Source organism: Archocentrus centrarchus, chromosome 13, assembly GCF_007364275.1.
Source record: "Archocentrus centrarchus isolate MPI-CPG fArcCen1 chromosome 13, fArcCen1, whole genome shotgun sequence".
In the NCBI taxonomy this organism is placed as follows: Eukaryota; Metazoa; Chordata; class Actinopteri; order Cichliformes; family Cichlidae; genus Archocentrus; species Archocentrus centrarchus.
In genome coordinates this window covers 12815177-12833554 of record NC_044358.1, presented here as the reverse complement: position 1 = coordinate 12833554, position 18378 = coordinate 12815177, and the positions used below count along the sequence as shown (strand labels likewise).

General features: G+C 43.3%; 1 protein-coding gene across 2 annotated transcripts; it reads right to left on the bottom strand.

Annotated features, from left to right (window-relative positions):
- Positions 1–361: 361 nt before the first annotated feature.
- On the bottom strand, positions 362–12362 carry LOC115790981 (solute carrier family 35 member F2-like). Of its 2 annotated transcripts, XM_030745037.1 has the most exons (9): positions 12204–12362; positions 9200–9375; positions 8156–8283; positions 7825–7984; positions 6607–6763; positions 6474–6526; positions 6238–6264; positions 6110–6143; positions 362–1118 (listed from the first exon to the last, which is right to left on the bottom strand). In XM_030745037.1, exons 1-9 carry the CDS (start codon positions 12296–12298, stop codon positions 899–901), a joined length of 1050 nt encoding a protein of 349 aa, XP_030600897.1. In that variant the 5' UTR covers positions 12299–12362; the 3' UTR covers positions 362–898. The 2 variants fall into 2 exon arrangements, with proteins under 2 accessions (XP_030600897.1, XP_030600896.1); XM_030745036.1 differs by having other exon boundaries at positions 6110–6264.
- Between the last annotated feature and the right edge of the window lie 6016 nt (positions 12363–18378).

The following is an 18378-nucleotide window of genomic DNA, read 5'->3' as shown; positions in this document are numbered from 1 at the left end:
CCAAATGAAATGAACTTGATTGAACAGGTGTGTTCTTGGTGTGTGTGTTCTGTGTTCTGGTAGCTGCACTTCCAGCAGTGTCAGAGAGCAGTGTATCAGAATCAGGTAGAACAACATTTATCCATTTTCTGCATCACCGAATCAATGCATTAACAGTGCAGCACGTGGTTCAGTGTTCACGTGGATGCAGACGTGTGCAGCCTGAGCCTGAGGGTGGTGCTGTTCACCCTGTTCTGTCTCAGCTGCAGACTCGCTGCTGTTTGAGAAGAAAGATTAAAAATTAAACAAAATTCTGCATCATATTTTAACCCAGAACAATAAGATTGTTGTAAAATTGGAAAAATAAAAACTAGAATTAAAGTAGAGTCTATGAATCTATATTTATTGCTGCTGCTCATCATGGAAACCAAAGATTTTACAGACTGGAAAACTTTAGACCCTCCTGCTCCCCCTCAGAGGTCCGAGTGAGGTATTTTCTGGAGATCTGATTGGTCAGTGGGCAGTGATTTCATCCCTGTTGATCTCTTAGTTACCACGGTGATTACCCCAGGAGGAAGTAACTACCTTCGTTAACCCTGAAGTTACCTGGATCAACCAAAGTCCTGCTTCATAGTGGAGGTCTCAGGAATCCAAAAATAATTATGATGCATCAAACTGTATTTGGATCATACTCTGAGGTGAGATGGTTTATGTCCTTCAGCATGACTCACAGCACAGCTTTAAACACTAACATTTAAATCACTGCTTTTATTTGCTTTTCACGTGATTGTCTGTTGTGTGTTACATGTGCCGTATGTGTTGTATAGAAGCAAAACTCAATAAATACATGTTTAAGAATACATATAGGATTGTAAAGCTGCTGTTCACATTCTCGTGCTGACTTGTTCACTGCAGGAACTCAGTGATGAAGCTCTCCTCCTCCTCCTCTCTCCATCCTGCTGCAGCTCCTCTGCGTCTCCCTGAGCAGCTGCAGGGTTTTCATGGCGGCCTTCCTCACAGGCAGAGGTTGGTGAGGACGAGGTGCTGGAGTCTGTGGCAGCAGTGGGAGTCGGTACAGCATTGAAGGCGATGAAGCCAATGAGGATGACTGCCAGCGAGACCATGTAGAGGCCAGAGAACTGAGGTGGGGAAGAAAGCAGATAGGGAATGTTAAAGGAACAAAATCCAGGAGTGTGTGGAATGATTCTTTGAGGTGTTTCAGTCAGATTCATTTGTAAATTAATGGATGTGATCACGGTGGCTACATCAATCTTTTACAGTGTATCACAAAAGTGAGTACACCCCTCACATTTCTGCAGATATTTAAGTAAATCTTTTCATGGGACAACACTGACAAAATGACACTTTGACATAATGAAAAGTAGTCTGTGTGCAGCTTATATAACAGTGTAAATGTATTCTTTGGAAATGTGAGGGGTGTACACATTTTTGTGATACACTGTACATGCAGCTGGTAATGCTCTGTAGGTGCAACACATTTTTCTCAGTCAGTGCCAGAAAACACATTTCAGATCACCCCTCTGGCTCCAAATAGTTCCACTTTTTTATTTGACTTGGATTTTTGAGCTTCATTCTGGTTGCAGAATCTCGTCTCGTATCTCTCTGCACTGAGATCACCGAGCCTGGAGTACCAGAGGCTCAAAACCAGATCAGCTGTTTGGCATCTGCAGAGAAGACTGTAGGTAATAAACTGTAGGTAACTGTCAGCTGACCTACTCAGCTCCGCTGCTCAACCCACAGATGTTTTTTCCTAACAGATGTGGCTCCATTTAAGGGAAATAAACAGGCTTTCCAACTGTATAAGATTTATTGCCAAGAAGCATCATCTCAACAAAGAAATAATCCACCAAACACATATTTCCTGACTGTTCTCTGTATTATTGTAGACAATATAAAGCACCATGAGGCAACTGCTGTTGTGATTTGGTGATATACAAATACAAAAGTGTCGCCTGCACAGTTACTGGGATACTGAAAGTGTGATGAAAACAAGACAGAAACTATTGTGTTTGGAAGTCGTATCCCTGTGGATAAAATAGCTGATATCCTTGGCCCTCTCACTTCTTGCTGCTCCTGTCAGACACCTTGGAGTGCTTTTTGATAGTTCCTTTAAATTTGAGAAGCAAGTGAACACAGTTGTAAAGACCAGTTTCTATCAGTTATGGCCAATTGCCAAAGCAAAATCCTACCTTCCTCCAAAGGACCTCGAAAAACATATTCATACTTTCATCACCTCTAGATTGGATTACTGTAATTCTCTGTATTTGGGTCTCAAAATCTCTCCATTGCTTGCAGGTAGTTCAAAATGCTGCTGCACATCTTTTAACAGGTACTAGAAAGCATGAACACATCACTCCAGTTTTAGCAGGTTTACACTGGCTCCCTGTCCAGTCTCGTATTGATTTTAAGATTCTTTTACTTACTTTTAAAGTCTTAAATGGAACGGCACCCAGCTATTTGGCTAAACTGCTCAAACTATATAACCCCAAAAGAGCACTGAGATCATCTAGCCTGATGCTCTCAGTGCAGCCGAGGTCTCATTTTAAACATAGAGGAGATCGGGGTTTTGCTGTAGACTGTGGAATAATCTGCTACTTTATATTCATACTGCTGAGTCCATACAGTCTTTTAAATCCTCTCTAAAAACTCACCTTTTTACCTTGGCTTTTAATTCAAGTTCAGTTTGAGTCCCATCAGGCTTTATGTTGTGGGGTCTCTTGTTTAGTTTGTTTTATTGCATAATATTTATTGTATTTCTTTGTTTTTATGTTCTATGCTTTATTCTATTTTATTCACCTATGAAGTTATCTTGCTTATTTTTGTAGTTGATCTTATAAAGCACTTTGGTCAACAATGTTGTTTTTAAATGTGCTCTAGAAATAAAATTGACATTGATGAACAGAGAGATGATGGAGAAGTGCTCCTGAAGTCTCCCAGCCTCTCAGCAGACTGAACTGAACTGAACTGAACTGAACTGAACTGAATTGAACTGAACTGAACTGAACTGAACTGAATTGAACTGAACTGAACTGAATTGAACTGAACTGAACTGCCCTTTTGTGCTAAGTTCCACACTGTTTATCAGTGACATGCATGCATGAGCTGTACACAAACATGCAGCTGTGCACGGGAACATGTTGCACTTTAACCTTTATGGTTATTATTCATTAACATTCAGCAGGTCATTGTGACCCAGAGAGGAGGCGGGATGAGACTGTGTTTATATGTGTGTGTGTGCTGGAAATAACTCCTTGAAGAAACATCATTAATGATTCTCACCAGACCCAGACTAAAAAAGCCTGTAAGCTCTGTCAAAGATTTATACCCATCAAAGTGTCACAATACAAAGAGAAAATCTTATGTGTGTTCAGTGCTTCTTTTTTTGTGAAACTGAAAGTTTTGGGGGATATATCACAGGTTTAGTAGCAAATTTGTGTTAATTTAATATATATAATGTAAAAGAAGAGAAACAGGCCTCGATAGGTACGTTGTTACTGAAAACCCTTCTAAAACCCTGCACTGTAACCTGATGTGCACCTCCCAGCCTGCACAGGTATACATGCTGGAAGCATTATTGGCCACTTGCATAGACTGTGTCACAGGCTCTACATAGATTCACCACATATGTACAGTTCAGGGAGTCCAGACTGGCTGAGTGGATGAGCAGGCAACCATCTGGCCAAAATGCAGCTGGCCCAAGTTTGAGTCCAACCCGTGGCCCTTTGCTGTGTGTCCTCACTTTCCTCTCAATCTTCTCTGCACCACTATCCATTAAAGGCAAACATGCCCAAAAAATATCTTTAAAAAATAAGTACAATTCAGGTGTAACACAAAAAGAAAATCTGGCAATGAAACAACAACTTGACTCTGACTTTGCTGCCAGCTTTAAATCACTTTTAGAGGAACTCCAGTTTTTTCACCTTTCATTGGCTTTATTTTCAGCCCCTGCTTGGTTCCACACCATTTCAGGGAAACATGTTCAGTCCAGAATCTGGAGAAAAATGTTGTATTTCCTCAAATTCTGCTGCATCAGATGCTAACAGACCTAACCCAGAGTTTACTCATTACTATGTGAGCTTGCTGTGTTTTCTCGGTGTCTGTGTTGCTGACAATTCAATTACATTTTTTAATTCCATCCATCCATCCATCCATCCATCCATCCATTCTCTTCCGCTTATTCGGGGCCGGGTCGCGGGGGCAGCAGCCTAAGCAGAGAAGCCCAGGCTTCCCTCTCCCCAGCCACCTCCTCCAGCTCATCCGGAGGGACCCCAAGGTGTTCCCAGGCCAGCTGAGAGATATAATCTCTCCAGCATGTCCTGGGTCTACCACAGGGCCTCCTCCCGGTGGGACATGCCCGGAACACCTCACCCCAGAGGCGGCCAGGAGGCATCCTAATCAGATGCCCGAGCCACCTGAACTGGCTCCTTTCGATGTGGAGGAGCAGCGGCTCTACTCTGAGCCCCTCCCGGATGGCCGCACTCCTCACCTTATCTCTAAGGGAGAGGCCAGCCACCCTTTGAAGGAAGCTCATTTCTGCCGCTTGTATTTGCGATCTTATTCTTTCGGTCACTACCCAAAGCTCGTGACCATAGGTGAGGGTAGGAACATAGATCAACTGGTAAATCGAGAGCTTCGCTTTTACACTAAGCTCCCTCTTCACCACGACAGACCGGTGCAGCGTCCGCATCACTGCAGAAGCAGCCCCGATCCGTCTGTCGATGTCCCGCTCCCTTCTCCTGTCACTCGTGAACAAGACCCCGAGATACTTGAACTCCTCCACTTGGGGCAAGAACTCGTTCCTGAGCCTGAGAGGGCACTCCACCCTTTTCTGGCTGAGGACCATGGCCTCAGACTTAGAGGTGCTGATTCTCAGGCCGGCCACTTCACACTCGGCTGCGAACCGTTCCACTGCGAGCTGGAGGCCACCACCTGATGAAGCCAACAGAACCGCATCATCTGCAAAAAGCAGAGATGAGACTCTGAGGCCACCAAGGAAGAAGCCTTCCGCCACCTGGCTACGCCTAGAAATTCTGTCCATAAAAATTATGAACAGAATCGGTGACAAAGGGCAGCCCTGACGGAGTCCAACACCCACAGGAAAAGAATCAGACTTATTACCGGCTATACGGACCAAGCTCTCACTGTGGTTGTACAGAGATTGAATGGCCCGCAACAATGGGCCAGACACCCAATACTCCCACAGGACCTCCCAAAGGATACCCCAAGGGACACGGTCGAATGCCTTCTCCAAGTCCACAAAGCACATGTAGACTGGTTGGGCAAACTCCCACGCACACTCGAATATCCTTGAGAGGATAAAGAGCTGGTCCAGCATTCCGTGACCAGGATGAAATCTGCATTGTTCCTCCTGGATCCGCGGTTCAACTAACAGACGGACTAATTCAATTTTATTTATATAGCACCAAATCACAAAAAATAGTTACCTCAAGGCGCTTTGTATTGTGGGTAAAGATCCTACAATAATACAGAGAAAACCCAACAGTCAAAATGACCCCCTATGAGCAGCACTTGGTGACAGTGGGAAGGAAAATCTCCCTTTTAACAGGAAGAAACCTCCAGCAGAACCAGGCTCAGGGAGGGGGGTCATCTGCTGAGGGGAGAGAGACAGGACAAAAGACATGCTGTGGAAGAGAGACAGAGATTAATAATAACTAATGATTAACTGCAGAGTGGAGTATAAACAGAGTGAAAAGAGGTGAATGAAAAGAAATACTCCCCTGCTGTTGTTTAATAAACTCAGAGCGAAGACTGCTAAGTTGCTAGAAGCATCAAATAAAACTTCAGGTCCTGCCGATGGTGGGCTTCTTCTAATAACATTAATCATGAACTCTTTCCCTCTGTGATAATGATTAATAAGGTGGAGTAAGATACTGGAATACCCTGGATGGCTCCTACAGCCATGACCTTTGTAGGATCAGCACATTGACAGACGATGTGAAGCTTTATATTAAAGTCTGCACTGTTACATCAAATTGTTATTACAGTCTAGTGGTGGGGAGGGGGTTAAAGTGCCAGTTCAGTGTCCTCCTGAGGCAGAGCTCGGAAGGTGGGATTATCAGTTATATAAAATATATAAGTGTGCACTCACGTTGTACTGGAAGAGGAAGATCCCACAGAAGAGGCTGAAGAGGTCGGCGGTGAGCAGGGAGAGGTTAATGGAAGTGGCACTGCTCCGTTTTATCACTATGGGCATGAAGCTGTACAGAGCATACATACACAGTGCATAGGCAGCAAACAGCAGCCCTGAGAGGAGACAGGCCCACTGTTAGTTCATGTTAGTATTAAAAAAACCACTCAAACACAAAGGAAAAATCACTTTACTTCCAGAGAGATTTACTGCTCTGACAGGTGTCCACTTAAGTGATACTGCAGAGCCTTTAAGTGAGGTTTATAGCTGCAAAATGTGCTAATGTGAGCAGTCTTCAAAATGTTTGTGTCAGCTTAGTACTCACCGATCTCCCAGCTCCACTGGATAGCAGCAATTTCATTACGCTCCAGGATCACCCTGAATAAAGAAAAAAAACACACCAGAGAAACCACAAAATCTTCTGAATCCTAGAGCTGATGCCAGTCGCACACACTTACATCTGTACGGTGCTGATGATGGTGCCAAACAGGCCGACCATGCCCAGGAACTCCACCCTGCTCAGGTTCTTCACGGTGTACTCCTGACACACGTTAGACACCGCATACAGCGAAGCGCTGAGCAGCACCAAACCATCACCTAACAAGATGTTGGAGGCTGAGGAGAGGAAAGCCAGATCATCACTGATGGTGGCACAGTGTTGGATTATCTGCACATCATGCACAGGCAGCAACACGTTCTCATCCCAGATCCCCATTTTACCAAAAGTTCTCCTGCTACACGACTGAAACACTGAAACATAATGTTCACAGAACATTTTTAGAACAAATGGCACAGAGGACTGAGACAGCTTAGGGACCTCCAAAGTCAGCATGAGGATGGAGGAAGGGTGGCAGTGGGATGAGTTTATAAGCCAGGAGACACTGATTTTCTTCTTTTGTATGTGTTGCACTCAGTCGAGCTTTTTTCATCACACTTTCGATCCTTTCCCTGGTTTAGGCACTTGCACTACTCGGTTAGTGGTTTCAAATGTTCACAACAGGAACTAAACTTTAAAATGGGCTCAATTTTTCTTTCACTTAAATCCAAAACATCACATTTGTTATGATTTAGGATTCTGTTTATGTAAAACTTAAAGTCATTTCCTGTTTTATTTGCAACTGCTGGCCTCTGGCGACTGAGGCCATAAAGTGGGAGGAAGCGGAGGGCGGTTTTCCAACATTGTGAGCCTCTTAAAATAATGATAATAATAAAACGAATAATCAATAATAAAATCATGGCCCAAGTCATACAGGTTTACAGGTTTTTCAGACAAGACCAAAAACTGAACCAAACACTGAAAATATGATGATTTAAGCAAAAATAAAACATTTGTGAAAAAAAAAATGATTTAAGCGAGGGTAATGATATCCTTTGATGTAACTGGAAGGAATCGCCCCCTGTTGGCCATTAAAAAGAATGCATGATTAAGGCACTTGTGAGTTGGCTTAATGTTCTAGGCCTGATCCATCTTTCATACTCTCTATGATTCTGGTTGTTGATCCTCTCGTGCGTGACTGTGTAGACTCTTGTTGGCTGCCTCCCTTTGGTGCATCACCTCTGTCCTGATAAAGGATTTGCATTTTCCTCTCTGGCTCTCTTTAAGGATTCCTTAAACACCTTAAGGTCTGCTGTCTGGAGTTTGAATTAGCGACTGAACTCTTTGGAGGATTTCTTACCGGAGCCCTGGTCTCGCCCAGCCAGCAGGTCGGCCCCCACCATGGCCCCCACTCCGAGCAGACAGATGCAGACGGATACATAGTGGATCGGCCTGTAACGAGTCTTCAAAATCCACCAACTCAGAACCATCAAGACTGGGATCACAAAGCAGTCCAGCAGCTGGAGGCAGAAACATTCAGAGAATTTGGAGGGTTAGACTTTTTATTTAGACTGAGCTCTGAGAGGAGAGGCTGCACCCTGAGCTTAGTGAGCTATATTGGCATTATGCACACTTTGATAACATGTTGAAATACATTCTTAAAGTGAGTCTCTGCCATCACGTCGACTCACCTGCACACTGGTGATGGTGGTGTATTGGTACGCCTTTACCACGGCATAGTTGGCTTCCACGTCCACCAGGCCGAGCAGCAGGTACTTCCACCATCGTCTCTGCAGAATCTGTAAAAAACTGCCATCCCCTGCATTTTAAAGGGGAGCACCCCTGAACTTCAGTACTGATGCGTTTGCTTCACCAACAGGCCTGAGGACACGTGGCTCACTGCATTTATTGGTTATTATTTGTTTTGCAAACCATCTATTAACATCATCTGGATGTTTACTGTAGAGTTACAGCTGATGTAAATAAGATCAAATAGAAGCCTTTGTTGCTCCTTTTAAAGAGAATGTAACTTAACAAAGACATATTTACACAAACATACAACCAAACTCTTGAAATTTTATGAAGAAAAACAAATTTCCAAAAAACACTCTCATAAAATAACTTTCATAATTCATAATAGTGCATGAAAAGATTTCATTTTTCTGCCAAAAAGTGTTGCCAGATCTGTCACAAACCTCCACTTTAATCTGAGGTGGGTGTTGCTGTTGGAGTTATGGTATAAATTCCATTCTGTTTATTATAAATTATCATATCTTCTGTTTGTATATTTTCTATAAGTTGTTTTATGTACATATGATACTGTTGTTTTTATGTTTGAAATGGGAACACGTGGTAACAATTTTTACAAAGGAAGTTGTAGTTACCTGCAGGCTGCTCTCGGCCTGCAGAGAACACATATAGGATACGTGTCTCGTATACGCCATGTTACATGCGCACATGTCACAGTATGCTTACGACCATATATGGTAAGGGAAAAGCCAAGAATGTTGTTTATTACATGCTGTAAACTGTGTTTGATGTAACCCACGTGATCTTATTGTGAAAATCCGAATAAAAGCGCTGCGCAGGAAGCAGTTCGCCAGGACAGATAACTTCCGCTCAGCTGAGAGCTGAGTTCAAGGAACGGATCTCTCCTCCTTGCGCAAGTTCAAAAGAGTTGTGTGTTTGTTCTCTGAGTTATTAAAATGATCTGAACCTATCAGTTGCAGTGTTACCTGCTCTGCACAGCAGCGTGCTGGTGTAGCTGACAGTCAGCAGCAGGTAGTTGAGGAAACTCTGCAGCATGGGTGTGTTCATGTGGAAGTTTGAGGCCAGGAACTGGGAGGTGACCGCCGTCCCACAGATGAGCCCCGCCAGCCCCTGACCCATGGCCAGAGTCCTCGCCAGCTGCCTGAGAGAGATGTTTAACACAGGTCAGGAGGCAGCAGCACAACCACAACTGTTATTCTGATGGAGACTGAAAGGAAAATGTGATGGATGCAGCCTCCTCTCTGTCTGCAGAGGAGTCTGTATAACACACATATACAAACCTTTATATGCTTTCTACACTTTACACAACGTCTTTGGCTGATGGAGGTTTTCCAGTATTACTAACACACTGCTCACTTTAGCTTTCCATGCTGCACATGCTCATATAAAACATACAGCATCAATCACATCTCATAATCTAAGATGTCATATTTCCCCTCTTAAAGCAAGTTCTTCCATGCTTCTTCTCTGCAAAAATTTTAACCTATGGTTCTTTCAGATAAAGCTATCTATGCTAATGCAGCCATCACCATCCAACCAGCAGCCCGCTGCAGTCGTGGTGTCACAGGTTCATGAAGGAAACCTCCGCAAAAATATGGCTAAAAATACGTTTTACTGCTGCAGTGCAACAACTTCCATGAGTGGACACGTGGAGACTGAAGGTGACAGTTGGTCTGTGCATGATGCTCTACACACACACACACACACACACACACACACACACACACACACACACACACACACACACACACACACACACACACACACACACACACAATAATCTGTTTACCTTCCAAAGAAAGAAAATGTGAGGAATATTCTAAAGTATGACAGACTGTAAATTTTAGCTTGACATAAATGAATCTGTTAGATATGTCAGTGATCTGGTTGTGTGTGGACCACTCTCCTCAGCCTGACAGTGTTATCTTTCACCACAAACGCTAACATGACGCACACACTCGCACTGAAACTACATTCATTATCATTTTAAGCTTCCTGCATCTTTAAAATAGTTCAAGTTTTAAAACAATCTGCTGTATTAACTGAAAAATGAAGAAACGATGCAGAGCCTTAAAATATTCATGTGTTTTAAATTTTAAATTAAGACTTAATCTCTTTAATCTCTGTGCTTTCTACAGACACCCAAAGACTTCATGGACTTCAAGCACCATCATTCTAGTTACACATATAATAAAGCCAGATATTAACCAGAAGGACCCACAGATAACACTGTGTAACAACTCTGCACACATAAACAAACTAAAACCATGATCCCAACACTTTGCTTTTGAGGTTCAGACAATGATTTCACAAATGTGTCAGGTTCCCATGATGCCTGTTACTCATTTAGGTTCTCTGTCTCCACAGAATGAACTTTGAACTCAGATATCAGTGAAAACATGATGGGAGGCCACATTTGGGGCTCACACATCAAAGTTGTTTGTTGTATTTACAAAAATCAAGAAAAACTTAATTTTCATTTGAAACATTTGTTTCATCATTTCTTTTGAATTTATGTTGGTTGTTTTGTGTCCAAAAATAGTAAAAAAAAAAAAAAAAATGTTACATTTCACTAAAAAATATCATTCAGAAATCCACCAAAGTAAATTTTGTCAGGAATGATGGACATTTTCTGTTGTTTTACAATACAGAGAGTTAGACAGGAACGCTTGCCTGTCAAAGACAAACACTCTGTTACACTCTGTTACACTGTGCTACATTGTGTTACATTGTGCTACACTGTGCTACATTGTGTTACATTGTGTTACTCTGTGTTACACTGTGCTACACTGTGCTACATTGTGTTACACTGTGTTACACTGTGCTACACTGTGTTACATTGTGTTACACTGTGTTACATTGTGTTACTCTGTGTTACACTGTGCTACACTGTGCTACATTGTGTTACACTGTGTTACACTGTGCTACACTGTGTTACATTGTGTTACACTGTGTTACATTGTGTTACACTGTGTTACACTGTGCTACACTGTGCTACATTGTGTTACACTGTGTTACACTGTGCTACACTGTGCTACATTGTGTTACACTGTGTTACACTGTGCTACACTGTGTTACATTGTGTTACTCTGTGTTACACTGTGCTACATTGTGTTACACTGTGTTACACTGTGCTACACTGTGTTACATTGTGTTACTCTGTGTTACACTGTGCTACATTGTGTTACACTGTGTTACACTGTGCTACACTGTGTTACATTGTGTTACTCTGTGTTACACTGTGCTACATTGTGTTACATTGTGTTACTCTGTGTTACACTGTGCTACACTGTGCTACATTGTGTTACACTGTGTTACACTGTGCTACACTGTGTTACATTGTGTTACACTGTGTTACATTGTGTTACTCTGTGTTACACTGTGCTACACTGTGCTGCACTGTGCTACATTGTGTTACACTGTGTTACACTGTGCTACACTGTGTTACATTGTGTTACACTGTGTTACATTGTGTTACACTGTGTTACACTGTGATACACTGTGCTACATTGTGTTACACTGTGTTACACTGTGCTACACTGTGCTACATTGTGTTACACTGTGTTACACTGTGCTACACTGTGTTACATTGTGTTACTCTGTGTTACACTGTGCTACATTGTGTTACACTGTGTTACACTGTGCTACACTGTGTTACATTGTGTTACTCTGTGTTACACTGTGCTACATTGTGTTACACTGTGTTACACTGTGCTACACTGTGTTACATTGTGTTACTCTGTGTTACACTGTGCTACATTGTGTTACACTGTGCTACACTCCACAGAACGTGAAGGTGCTCCTTTCATTAACCTCCTCACTCTCAGCAGCTCCTGCAGCTCCTGCAGCACACTCAGGTTCTCTTGTTTTGTTTTTGCCAGCAATATTTAACTGAAAAAACCTTCAGTTTGCTAGACAGAAAAAACAGGAGTAACTGAAGCCGATCTCTCGCCTGCTCTGTTCACTCACCAGGTGAAGACCTGTGTGGGGTTGAATTCCCTGATCCTCAGCAGGAGTCTGCTCCTCTCGTTCCTGGACGAATCCTCGGACTGTTTAGCAGCCATGGCGTCTCAGCAGTGATGGAGGAGCGAGTCCTCTCTGGGCTTCAGGCTTTCAGCTCCTCCACTTTCCCAGTATCAGAGCTGAATGATTAACAGCCTCAGAGGGCAAAGATTACTCCTTCACTTATCTGTTGGTGTGTGTCTGCACTGAGGACTTGAAGATAAGAACTGCTGAGTTCTTTTCCCCACTGATGAGATGGGAAATATTTATCATTGCATTTGTAAGGAAACTTCAGTGTTTGAGACTGAATCATGAGGCCGACTGATTGTTTACCGTTTCCTCCACTGCTTTACACGTTTATGATATACTACTTTAAAATTAAGATCAAATAAATTAAAACAATCAAACTGAAACAATACAACACATCTAAAAATATATGACCCAGGAGATTTGAACCTTTTTGGTTTCGGGGTTCTTTTTAGTTCTTAGCTCCTCCTGCAGGAAGTCATTTCCCTCCTCTACACTGACCTCTCACACATTTGCATTTAAACATCTTGTAAAACACCAAAAACTGAAATAAAAGCAGAAATATTTCTTTCCTTCCTCTCCTTCAGCTGCTCCCTTCTCAAGACTTTTTGGCGGGCCCAACCTCATGTTTGCACCTCAGTGCGTATAAGATTGAATCTATAAGTCTTCATTTCTAAGTGATCTTACTGCATTACTGGGAGTTTTCCTCATTTTCCGTGTGACACTTCATGTCCTGCATTTGTATGCACGAGTTTGTACCTCTGTGCACAGATATGGAGGAAAAATGAAGTCCTGGGGGGGATAACTGAAAATATAGAGCAATATGAACGTGTGACTCTGTTACCAAACAAAGCTCCAACATCCAAAGCTTTTTGTCCAAAGGTCAAAAACAGATCTCAACAAAACCAAAGGTTTTCCTGATGTTTTGAGTAAGTTTTCCTTTTTTATCCAGTGCTGGAAATGCAGTCAGATAAGTATTATTTATATTCTCCACCCTTGAGTCACACACATACAGTCCTGTGAAAAACTGAGCGCATCCCATGATTCAGTAGCCTGTAGAGCCACCTTTATGAGCAATAACATGAAGTAATCATGTTCCGTATGACTATCTCATGATTGTGGAGGTCTGGACTCTGGACCGTCTTTTTCAGGTTTTCTGTTGTAGATTTGCTGCTGTGCTCAGGATCACTGTCCTGTAGCATGACCCAAAGCTTCAGCTGTGGGACAGACGGCCTCACAGTGACTCTAGATGGTCCATTCAGGCACTACAGGAGCCCGAATTCTCAGCCCTCCTTCTCCATGCTTACAGCAGGTCTGAGGTGTTTGTGCTGATGTGCTGTATCCAACCGTGCTGCAGAGAAGAGGCTTTCTCCTGCAGCCCTTCCAAACAAACCATACTTGTTCAGTCTTTTTCTAACTGTGAACTTTAACCTTTAACATGCTAACTGAGGCCTGTGGAGTCTGATTTGGAGCTCTTGGTTTTTCTTGCAGTTTCTCTGAACGTCACACAGTCTGACCTCAGGGTCAATTAGCTGGGACATTAACACACACCTGAATGCTCCAGTTCTGCTTTTATAGAGGCGCTCGCATTTGCTGATGATCAGTTAATCAAGTGCATTTGATTAGCAGCACCTGGCTGCTATGTGCCTTCTAATTCCTATGGAAGCAGTGAGGGTGTGCTTTCTTTTTCACAGGACTGCACAGAGTCCTGCAGCATTCATTCTTCTGTCCCTGTAAAGGTATCAGCATGTTTCCTCTTTGAGGGTGTAACCTGCTCAACCTTCAAGTGAGCCCAGCTGTGAGATCATTGAAAGGTTTCCTTCCATGAATTCCTCTGCAGTTTTTCCCAGTTTTCTCCTATTGGAGTGGCAGGATAATGCAGAATTCTGCAGAAATATATGCATGTTTTCTTTTGACATCATGGGCGTCTAATCACTATGTTATGATGAGTCCTCTGAACAGACTGGAACAAGATAAGGAGATATCCTGAAGTGCACATGCAGGAGCCGGAGCAGGCGGGCCGTGGACCAACGTGTAGCTTTCAGGACTGTTTGGACAGTTTGTTACCCAAACACGCTGTCCCTCACACTGAGCGCTGTGTGGATGAACAGTTGGTAGCTCTCAGAGGCAGGTGCAGTTTCAGGCAACACAGCCAAGTATGGCATAAAGATCTGTTGGAAACATCATGCCAAAGCTCCCTTTTTACATCAAAATGACTGAAAATCTCAGAGACATCAGTACATGTTAGAATATCTGTCACAGATCCAGGAAACAGTGTAGGTAATAAACACAGAGCCATAAAACAGGATTTCTGTGCATAATGTGTGATCATAAATAAACCCACACATCATTTTAACAGCATTAACCGTGCATGTGTCATCTGTTCACATCAGTTATAAATTCATTTATTTTAATTGATCAACTCCCAGATTTCATTACCTCAGGTGGGTTTCAGCAGGATTATTGCAGCTGATTGAAAAAAGAAGGAAAGGCAAAAATGTCTTAAGGTTAGAAAATTAACAAAAAAAGTCTCAGAACTCAGGTTTTCAGACTTTTCCTAAAAAATGTGTTCATGTCAGACATCCACATTTTTCTCTCATCATACGTGTTCATGTTCACGGCACCGTGAGACCCTCTGCAGCAGCTGAGACCGCAGCGTTGTGACGGTTTGTCACTTTATTTATCATTTGTGGGATAATGTTTACCACAAAATAACTCATAATTCAGGCACAGCATCGTGTTAATGTTTCCGCTGAAAACAGACGGCATAGTGAAATAATATCACCATAGCAGTCCAGAATATTCTGGGAAGCACTTTGTTCAGACCACAGAACTCACAGAGATCATTAATATTCACTTCAAACCTTAGATAGACATCAGATACCCAGGTGGAATAATAAGCTGGCCACAGGAGGAGATCGATGCTGCTGATGGCAAGACACAAAAACTCCTCACGCAGGTCTCCACCTTGAGGCTCTAGAAGCAACAGAAAGAGGAGGAGCGAGGATTTGTGAGAGTCAGAGCTATAATCCAGGATGAAACAGAGCATCAGGGAATACATCGGGAAGAAGACCCCCCACCCCCACCCCAAGATGAGCTGCTCCAAGAATGCCTCATGCAGCTGAAGACAGACAGTGATGACAGACAACTAAACGTCTGCATGGGATGCACCATTGACAGATAGAGGAAGTGGCTGACAGGGCTGGACTGGCAATCGGGCGTACTGGGCATTTGCCCGGTGGGCCGACAGTCCTCAGGGGCCGATGCCGTTGGATTTTTTTTTCTTCCCTTTTTTTTTCTAAGAGACCGGCCCACAATTTAGAGGGGGCGGCCCACTGGCCCATCTTCAATATAGACAGTGGACAGAACCAATCAGGATATAGGATGAAAGCGGCCCCACCCTTTCTCTGCGGAACACTGAAACTACTCCCGCTAGTAGTTTCAGTGTTGAGCGTGTGTGTTAAAGGAGAGGCAATATGGAGAAACCAGAAAGGAGGTGCGGAGAAGTTACATGTGAAGAAATTAAAGAGTGTCTCTGTAGATGCTACAAAATGTGTGAAGATCACAGACATGGTCGCTGCTGTAGCCTCCACGTCCTCTGTAACAGCAATGCTGCAGCAACAGCAGCTGTAGGCAGAGCCGGCCAGAGGCATAGGCGACATATGCGGCTGCATAGGGCCCCTGACCACCAGGGCCCCCCAAGCTCGCCCACATTTGTCATGAAACTTTTTTGGTTTGTTTTAATTTTTTACAAATGCCAATTTCCTAAAAGAAAGAAGAGACTATTCTAACTGTCCAGATTTGTACACTTGTAACAACACTAATTTAATGAGTAGGCTACACTCTAATATTTCTGTCTCAGACTGATGCTAAAAAGCTAATTCATGCATTTATTACTTCTAGGCTGGACTATTGTAATTCATTATTATCAGGCTGTCCTAAAAGCTCCCTGAAAAGCCTTCAGCTGATCCAAAATGCTGCAGCTAGAGTACTGACAGGGACTAGAAAGAGAGAGCAGATTTCTCCCATATTGGCTTCTTTTCATTGGCTCATAATACCATATCACCCCAACAGAGCACTTCGCTCTCAGACTGCTGGCTTACTTGTGGTTCCTAGGATACTTCAGAGTAGAATGGGAGGCAGAGCCTTCAGCTTTCAGGCGCCTCTTCTGTGGAACCAGCTCCCAGCTTGGATTCAGGAGACAGACACCCTCTCTATTTTTAAGATTAGGATGAACGATGGGTTTTCTCTGTAATTATTGTGGGGTCTTTACCTTACACTATAAAGTGCCTTGAGATGTCTGTTTGTTGTGAGTTGGCACTGTATAAATAAAATGTAACTGAATTGAAAAGGCTGAAACTGTAATATATCCTAAAAAAAAAACAATAATAATAATAAACTTTAACCCTCCAGCATTAATAACAATTAAGTTCAGGGGACACTGAAGTGGTATGAAGGGGGCCCCAAATCAAATATTGCTTAGGTCCCCTTCAAGGCTTGGGCAGACTCTGCTGTAGGTGAAGACAGCAGCAGTGTGATGAGCAGTGGCGATTGATTAATATCAATATTTATTTACATTTGCATACTTCCCCAAATCTGGGAGCCACGGCACCTTAAATCTGATAAAATAGCAAACGGTCAAGGCCGAGAAGTGTTGGATGAGCAGCAAGTGTCCATTTTAGGCTGCATGACAGCATTTTAGATATTTAGGTTAAAGGTGTGCTGAAAGGCTGCACAGTAGTTAATTTGTAGCCTCTGTGCTGGTTAAACATGTTTTAAAAAGCCCTCAAGCAGGTGAAATAACAGATTTTAAAAAACTAAATGATACGTCAAACCTTTGCAATTTAAGCATTACTAAAGTAAGTTAAAAGAAAAAAAAAGTATAAAAGTATTATTAGCAAAAGGTATGCCCACACTGAATAAGAGTAAAACAGTGTCAAATGCTTCTAAGACATAGTTGCGCCAAAAATGCCAGGGCTGATTTTTTGTCCCAGTCCAGCCCTGGTGGCTGATACCAAGAAATCCTACCAGTGGCTGGAAGAGGCTGACTTAAAAGACAGCAGAGAGGCTCTGATCATGGCAGCACAACAACAGGCCCAAAGCACCAGGTCCATAGGTGCAGGAGTCTATCACAGCCCACAGGACCCAAGCTGCAGGCTGTGCAAAGGTGCCCTGGACATTATCCAGCACATAGTAGCAGGGTGTGAGCTGCAAGCTGGGACAGTGTACAGGAACAGCTGTGCCACACATGGACTAGAAGTCCCCAAGTCTCTGCATAAGATGCCACCAAAGCTGGCTGAGATTAACAGGGCTAAGGTCCTGTGGGACCTCCACTTCCAGACAGACCTGCTGGCCAGCAGAGTGGGGGTTGATGTGGAGCAGAAGACGGCAGTTGTGATAGATGTGACAATCCCAGCAGACAGCAACATCAGGAAGAAGAAGCATGAAAACACAGAGAGGTAGCAGGAGCTGAAGGAACAGCTGGGGCAGATGTGGAAGGTAAAGTCCAAAGTGGTCCCATTAGGAGCTGTAACCCCGAAGGTGGAAGAGCGACTCCAGCAGATTCCAGGCCAGTCCTGTCGCCAGATCTCAGTCTTAAGGGGGGGCTTATGAAATCCAGCGGGGGGGCACCACTATTATTAGCTTGATTAGTGATATGGCTTGGGTGGGCGGGCCAGGGCGGGCCCAAGCGTATCAATGGGCGGGCACGGCCCCCTAGGGCCCGCCCATAGCGACGGGTCTGTTCCAGGCACAACACCGGTGCAGTCCCAGGAACTGCTAAGCAGATCCCTCACCCTCTGGCAGAGGGCCCAAGTTTGAGGAACACACTTTAATTTTACCACTGACACACACACTGTGTTAATTACACGTCAGATTCAGTTCAAAATAAGATTAAAGATGGACTTTATTAGGACTTCTTAGATATGATGATGATGATGATGATTATAAATCCAGGTTATTATGTAGTGATATTATTGCAGTATTGACAGTAATGGTGATATCTGATCTCAAAGGAACAAGTCACGCCTGCACGTCTGTAAAATGAGGTTGAAGACCTGGCATTAAAAAGTCCTTTCGAGCAGGCTGACATTACCTAATACTGAGCCGGCTGCAG